Source organism: Culex quinquefasciatus, chromosome 2, assembly GCF_015732765.1.
Source record: "Culex quinquefasciatus strain JHB chromosome 2, VPISU_Cqui_1.0_pri_paternal, whole genome shotgun sequence".
In the NCBI taxonomy this organism is placed as follows: domain Eukaryota; kingdom Metazoa; phylum Arthropoda; class Insecta; order Diptera; family Culicidae; genus Culex; species Culex quinquefasciatus.
Window position 1 is genome coordinate 206,387,733 of NC_051862.1, and position 8,369 is coordinate 206,396,101.

The 8,369-nt window shown below is 42.1% G+C and overlaps 1 protein-coding gene across 1 annotated transcript; it reads left to right on the forward strand.

Annotated features, from left to right (window-relative positions):
- Positions 1 to 32: 32 nt before the first annotated feature.
- On the forward strand, positions 33 to 7,509 carry LOC6045781 (fez family zinc finger protein erm). The gene is made up of 2 exons (XM_038251300.1): positions 33 to 708; positions 5,300 to 7,509. Exons 1-2 carry the CDS (start codon positions 697 to 699, stop codon positions 6,857 to 6,859), a joined length of 1,572 nt encoding a protein of 523 aa, XP_038107228.1. The 5' UTR covers positions 33 to 696; the 3' UTR covers positions 6,860 to 7,509.
- Positions 7,510 to 8,369: the final 860 nt, after the last annotated feature.

Genomic DNA, 8,369 nt, shown 5'->3' on the forward strand with positions numbered 1-8,369 from the left:
GAACTGAGGACGGGACTCGAACCCAGGTCTAGGGATTCAATCGTAGGAAAAACATCGAACGGCGCACATCGTGTGCTCTCGCTCTCATCCAGCTATCCTTGTCGAACCGCCGTGAAAGAAGAGCAGAACGACGACTGACCGAGATTCTGAACAACACTATCAGCGTGGAGTGGTGAAGTGCGATTGTGAGCTGGCGTGTTTGCTCAGACCAGTTTCAGCTGCCGAACCGGTTACACCGGCCATTTCTCCGCACAAACCCGGAAAAGATAACATAATAAAAAACTCTCAGCCCCAGTGTCTTGAAGTCTTGAACTGTTTGTGTAAGTGCTTAGCATACATCGCATCGCATCTTCGGACGAACTTAAGGATATACCAGCATCTTCAGAGGAACGTGTGAGAGGTGTACATGTGTGGAGCAGAAGGTTACACATAGTTGTGAGTGCCTCTTGGCTTCAATTGATTGAATTAATTCGCCTAATTGAGTTGGCCAACACCCGCATCTTGGCACCTTCGAGAAGTGTCTTGGAAGAAGGAAACTTTTAATCATAAGCTGAGTGTGTAGTGTGTGGTACATGAAGTGAAGTGTGATTTTGATCCAAACCTTAAATCTGGAACGCAAGGAAGGATTGTTGCTGCTGCTAGCGGAAGTTGCTCGAGAGGCACTTGATCAACGCCAGCCGGTTTCGACAGTGCAACATGGTTTATTTTGTAAGTATGAGCAAGATTCGAACGTGTTGTGGCTTAAGTTGGGGCAATTGGGTTGCCACATGCTGGAGATTGAAGAGTTTCTAATTGATTAACACTCCTGATTGCATGGAATTATTTGTCAAAATGCACTTCATAACCTTTAAATCAGTAGCGTTCAATCAAGCTTACACCAATAATAATTAATTAAAATTATTATTGAAAACTTTTGCCTGTCCTCTCCACCCTAACCCAGTTCAATTTTTTTACAAAAAATCAGAAGACAACATTGGAACTGAAGACAAAAAAAAACCTATTCTTTACTGTTCAGAATTCAATAAAAAGTTATTTTAGAATGTTTATTCAGGTGGGGCACTTTAAGGACTTACCTATTAATTTTTAAATGTTGTGATCATATGTTGGAAAAGGAAGTAATACTTACAAATACAACAATATTTTTATGAATTGTTTATGAATATTTTGTAAATGTCATAATGAAGAAAAAACGATGATCAGATCAGATTCTCCTCTTAATAGTTTTGAAAATGCTGCAAATTAAAACAAAAAATATTCATTCTTTTATTCCCACAAATAAAAACCTTAAATAAAAATTTAATTTTTTCAATTCAATTCGGTTTTATTTGTGAATAATCAATTTACAATGAGTTCATTTAGGTACACAACAGAGTTTTGGTGTTCCTTTCAGCTGTGATTTACATCGTAATTCAATCGAAAAATTATTGCTTATAACTATGGAATAGACAAGAGTAAGAAAAAGTTTTCAAAAAACTTACAGAAAGTGCAATGGGAAAAGGATAGATAGAGAGAAAGCTTAAAACTAGATCACAGACAAAAATAATATCAATTATAGATGTGCTTGATCATCAGCTCTCCGAGGGCCAGAAATTGCTCCGCCTTGTTACGGCAGCTCCGAAACCGCGTCATCATCTCCTGCGAGAGCAAAGAACTCCGGCAGGGTAAAGAGATCTTCCCGGTGACTCCTTGCTGGGCCGCATCGCCGCTACCGGCAGCGACCACGCTGGCAAACGAACGCCCCCATCCAGGAGGGATCGCTGGGTTGTCCGCTGGAACCGTACGCTGCCCAGCTACAGGAACGGCTGCGCTCGTACTTCGCTGAGGAGAGTGGGACGCTGCTGCTTTCTTCTTCCTCTTTTCCTGCTCCTCGAGGTAAGCCTTGCGCGCGACGCATCCGCGGTAGTTACCGGTATGGTTGCCGTCACAGTTCGCGCACTTTACGCGGGGCTTAGTCTGTTCTGCATTTTTCCCCAAGTCCGCCTTTCGTGGCAGTGCGCACGCCTCCGAGAGGTGTGACTCACCGCACTTCACGCAGCGGGGCCGGAGGTTGCAGTTCCGCGAGCCGTGGCCGAATTTCTGGCAACGGTGGCATTGCGCTACGTCTGTCGGGTTCTTGGTGTAAAACCGCCAGTTTACCCAAAAACCGTCCAGTGTCTTAGTCCGTCGCAGATCTTGGATCTTGACGGTGCCGCGGTCGAAGTACAACAGGTACAGGGTGTGTGTACCTGTGACTGTTGTCTTTCGCGAGAGCACTTTTATCTCCCGTGGCTTTATTCCGGCGTTCGAGAGGTGTCGCTTCAGGTCGGCGATCGGACGGTCTTGGTAACCCTGCAAGACGACCTTAACAGGGGGCTTCTCTGGGTCGTATGTGTAGAAGTTGAAGTTGCTACGCTTCAGTTCTTCAAGCACCAGGTCGAAATCTTTTCTGTTCAGTGTGATCACTTGCACTGCCGACTTACCAATTTTCAGACAATATCCGAGGCCTTCCAGCAACTCGTCAACATCGTCCGCCAACGTGTCCAAAACAAAAATTGGAGGTGGTCTTCGTTCCGTTGGAGAATTGTTCTTTTTTGACGTCGGCACTTTTTTCCGTGCACGACCATCATCGTCGTCGTCGTCGTCGGTAGTGCTGCTACCGTCAGAGTTGTTATTTTCTTCGTCGTCGCTCAGCATCTGGAACTCGTTCCTGATGGGGATGTTGGCGGATGTTGATGTGCCACTGGTCGTGGCACCGGAAGTACCGGAACGGGTTCGCACTGGTGATCTTGGGACATATCCGGGATGTAGTAACTTTTTGTCGATGCCTTCAGCGCTGACGCTCCCCTGCGCGATGGCGGCCGACACGGCGCTGGTTTGTTTACCTTTTTGCACACGGCCGGTAGACGAACTTCGCGGGTTTTTCGAGGCCGCACTCGAACTGCCACGGCCACGGCCGGCCTTTGGCATGCTGCAGGAGCAAACTCGCGGCTAATCACGGTAAACTACGGCGAGAAAAATCGAAAAAACGATGGAGCACTGAGCACTTGACTGCTGCTTGCTCTCGTGCGTACACGGAGATGAATAAAAATTTAAATTTTCTTATTTAAACATAAATATGCTAATTAAAAATACATATATTTCAGTTCAAATCCTATCCATAGAGTTTTTTTGAGGAATTGCAAAAAAGCTAAATTCAACTTATTGCAAAACTCGATGTTTTCAGCACTTATTGTGTGCATTGGCTTGGCTGAGACTCGTTGGTTTTTTATCAATTTGCAAAAAATGCAAGGAAAGGGTAGATTTCATTATTTAAACATGTTTAGGCCGTTGCAAATATTTTTTGAAGTTTATGTCCCTCGACTCGGCAAAAAAAAAAAAATAAAAAATATAAAAATGGAAATTACAAGCCACGGTATTGACATTTGAATGAAAAAAGTGTTTAAAAATGCATTTCATATCTGCCCAGTTGTTTTGCAATCATTAGTTTTCAAAACATCTAAGTATTGAGGATTTTTGGGTGCTGTACATTGGAATTTTATAAAAATTCAAAACATTTTTAAACAAGCCCAAACATGCTAACTATGTAATTTTAATGCAGAAAAATGCGCTATAGATAGTTTTAAGTTGATTTGACTTCTATGTTCATTAAAATTTTGAAGATTTAAAAAAATATTTTTCGGACCGATTTTGGAGGGGGTTTGACATAAACTTTGAAAAATATTTGCAACGGCCTTAATTAGGAATAAATTCAGAGCAACATAATTTTGTTTAGTTTCTATAAATTAAGCCATACCTATAATTTTAGGGATGTATAGTTTTAATGTATATTTTAGTTGTTTTTCCCTGTTTAGTTTTTGTCCTGTGAAATAATAGGCTGACTTCAATTCATCAAAAAACTGACTCTTTATGTTTGTAATTTTCATATAAAGTTGCTTCTTAAATTTCATATCTCTGACACGTCCTGATTGGTTTCAAATAAATTAATTTTCAAGTCTGTTTCAGACATTCAAATTGTTTATGTGACAAAGTTGACTCAACGAGTTTAATGTTTGATATAAAATTATCTTAATAAATGAATTTAAAAAATCCGTCACAATTTGATATATTTTTAAAATGAGAACAATTTTTTTGGGAACATTTTAATGTTAATTTTAGAAGTTTGTTTAATCAAAATTTCTACATCAAGGTAAATATTGCTCCCTTATTTACTGTAACCATTTCAGCAAGTCGAAAAGACCATTTTGTTTGCCAAATAATAATCATAAATCATTTTACAATGATCACTGTATCCAATAAAACTTATCATTTTGATGAATCATTGTTCAATTAAATTCAATTAGTGTTTATAAAAAATTAACAGTTCTGCTCCAGGATGACACATTTGCAATTCAGAGATTTGGAGAACCTTTCAACTGAGATCAAATCATAAGCCTTTACAGGGAGGGTACATATTTCTAAGTTAAGATTTTGCTTGCTGAGTGCTCTTTTAGGAAAATAAAGTATCATTGTTTAAAAATAGATTTGTATTGCATTTATAACAATCCAAATTAGCTCCAAATAAGAATGATTTTCAAATGCTTATTGAAAATTAAAGAATAATAAAAATTGGATAACTATAAATAATATAGTAACTTGTAAAAATAGTTGCACGTTTGTTTGTTGAAATTCACTTACATTTCTAAAATATTTATATCAGTTAATAGAAATACGACATCATGGCATGAATCATGGCTTGTTTGCAAGCAAACGATTGTTTATAATAAACATAACAAATCAAAAGGAGTGTAATTAATTTTAGTCCCCATTCTTTGAGACTTCTCGCAATTATTAATTTCTTTATCCTTCAAAACAATTAACAATACCCCAAAGTACAATCCATTCTGACAGAAAAGAGGCGTGTGCCGACTGTCGATTGTATTCGAACGCGATATATTATGTCAACAATTTAATTTCATACAAAATTCAAACGAATTACCCTTTGACGTGACATTCCGCCAAACTTGACCCCAGTTTAATGCTTTATTATAGGAAAAAAGGAAATAAAAACAGATCCCGTATGACCCCGTTTTAATTACCTTTACCTCGTTATACTCACACTTGCACAATTGAATTGTTCCTCAACTCAATCGCGAACAATGCTTGGGTGCACACACGTACTCACCATACGTGTTCAATGGAGTAGGGAAATTTGAATGGGTTCAATCATTTAGGTGGTCTCCAGCGGCGCCTCTTTCAATTACAATGCCTGACCCCCTCCTCCCCTCAAAGTGTGATCAAAAATTCTCATGATTTTTTTTCGCTTTCCGTTTCCGTCCAACAGAGTCCACGTGGTATGCAGCCGCCGTGTAGCCCACCAGGATTACCGATCACGTCCAAGAGTCCCACGATGGAGTCAGCCAACAGCAACACGAGCATTGAGCACGAGGAGCACGATCAGAAGCCGCCGGCGATGAAGATGCAGCGATCGAACGGTGGAGGAGCGATTCACAAGTTCTCCATTGCGTACATTATGGGTCGCGATGGGGACGACGGGGAGAGTGGAGACGAGGAGCTGAGGAGGAAGAAGGATTTAGGGGAACGGCCGGCCAGTCCACCGTCGGCGGCGTCCAGTCCCAGCTACGATCAGCACAGTTCAGCGTCGTCGATGGCGGCGTACGACTCGGCGTTCAAGAAGTACGTACCGAGTTCGGTGCACCAGTTTGTGGCCAACCGCCACCAGGATCTACTGAGTCAATATCCGTTGCTGTACTACCCGGGTCAATTAATGTGTGCCGCGGCCCAGTACGCCGCACTCACGCAACATCCGTCGGTATCCCTGCTTAACGGATCTTCGCTGGCGAGTGCAGCGAGTTCGGCGGCTGCCGCTGGTCCACTGCACCCGTATGTTCCGACGGCAGCGAGTGCGCTGAGGAGTTTAGAGAGCTCGGCCGTGTCTCCGACACAACACCCGACGGCTACGTTGAGTCATCACAAAAAAGTCAATTTGAACGCATCGACATCGTCTTCTTCATCCAGCGAGTTGAACAGCTCGACGAATTCCGCTGGATCGACCAATCCCGGATCGGCGGCGGCTCTCGCCAAGCAGAAGACCTTCGCCTGTCCCGAGTGCGGCAAGGTGTTCAACGCACACTACAACCTAACGCGACACATGCCCGTCCACACGGGAGCTCGGCCGTTCATTTGCAAGATCTGCGGAAAGGGTTTCCGACAGGCTTCAACGCTCTGCCGGCACAAGATCATCCACACCTCGGAAAAGCCCCACAAATGTCAAACCTGCGGGAAGGCCTTCAACCGGTCCTCGACGCTAAATACCCACACGCGGATCCACGCCGGGTACAAACCGTACATCTGCGAGTACTGCGGCAAGGGATTTCACCAGAAGGGCAACTACAAGAACCACAAGCTGACCCACAGTGGGGACAAAGCCTACAAGTGCAACATCTGCAACAAGGCCTTTCACCAGGTGTACAACCTCACCTTTCACATGCACACCCACAACGACAAGAAGCCCTTCACCTGCAAGATCTGCGCCAAGGGATTTTGCCGCAACTTTGACCTCAAGAAGCACATGCGCAAGCTGCACGACGTCAGCGTCAGTTCCGGGCTCAAGCGAGGCGCTCACCACCACCACCACCATCATCACTCTCACCACCAATCCAGCCCCCAATCCGACTCCGGCAGTCGACCATCCCCAGCCGCTGGCAGTTGGCCAACCGCCGGAAGTCCAAACTCCCCGCCCTCAGCCGCCTCTCTGGCAGCCCTATCGAACCTGCACGCGGCCGCAGCCCTCCGGTCCGGAGACTACCCCAACCCCTTCCTCATGCCCGGATCTGCCCGCGGAGGTCGGCTGGATGCGCCCTTCATCGGGAAGGTCTTCTGACAGAAGTACTACCAACAGCAGCATGGTTTTCATCAACCGGCGGGACTTGTTCCGCAGCAGCAGCAGCAGCAGCACCAACAGCAACAGTTGACCAGTCTGACCAAGAGCATACTGATCAACTGAAGCGCCAACAAACACGGGGACCACCACAGATTTCTCCCGGAGTTCCTCACAGGTGAGGAAACTTCCAGCTGGGATGATACAATCAGTGCAATATAGGAGGAAGCGATAGAGAGGCTAGAGGGGGACGTTTGGAGCCAGTGATTTGAGCGAGTGAGTGATCGGCAGAAACAAACAATTAATTAGAGCGTCGTGGTGTGTACAGTACCAGTAGAACTAGCACGTAATGTTGCAGTAAACCGTAACGTAAGGGACAAACTACCAAACAGTGATTGTTTTCAATTGATTCCATCTTCTGTGTAGATGTATAAAGTTAAGGTAATCGGAAAAGAGAGAGATGAAAATGCGAAACAAAAGGAACTCTTTTAGCATGTAAAACAACGCGTATATTGTAGTAGGCAAACACAAACTCGAAGAATCGAATTTAATTGTAATGAATTTGAGAAATATAAAAAAAACAAAGTATATATGTAATAGAATGTTTTAAACCTATGTGATTATGGAGAAATAAAATCGATGCGAAAATTTAATTAATGCTGATTGAGATTTTAAATATAATATCACTTTTTTTTAATTTATATTTATTCAGATTAACTTTTCCATGTACAGTACATTCATTCAGTTGAAATATTATTGAAAGTCCAATCATACTCGATGACTTTTCACTTCAATTTTAAATACTAGCAACTTTCTTTTATATGATATCACATGAAAACATGTAACGGTTCTTCGTAAAATCTTAAATTAATGAAAATTTGTCCCGAAACATACATCTCTCGGGTAAAATTGTAATATGTTCTATGCGCCTTAAATTAATTTATTTGTTTTTGATTAGTTTTTAACCAATTTACGAAAAATCAATTTCAAAAATGCTTGGAATGGGTTATTTGCAAGTCATACAAATGTTCTTAACTCAAAAACATTGAAAACTCAGTTGCTTTTATGAAAATGCTAATTTAATTGCTGGAGGTTGTGATGACTAATTACGCCCGGCAAATTAATATTTTAAACATTAAATTAGAAAAAGTATTTTTGTGAAAAAAAAAAACGAAGTCGCCGGTTTAAGACCACATTTATTCGGTAAGGGGCAAAGTCTTCACTTCATTGATTATTGCTGTATTATCAAAAATACGAATTGAACACAAACGGACTGGTATGAAACCACAATGAGTTTTGTTGAGAATTTTCTAGAAGTTGTTTTCAACAAATTTTGAAATGTTGCAGAGGGTATTTAAATATAATGACAAAAAAATTGATAAATATGTTTATTTTAAGGGGAAACGCGAAGCCAGTTCATGGACAACTTCTGTTCAACTGAAGTCAATTTTTGGACTCGTCAGATTGCTTGCCATCGACCCTTTATCGGCTGTAAAATATGGCGTTATTGCAT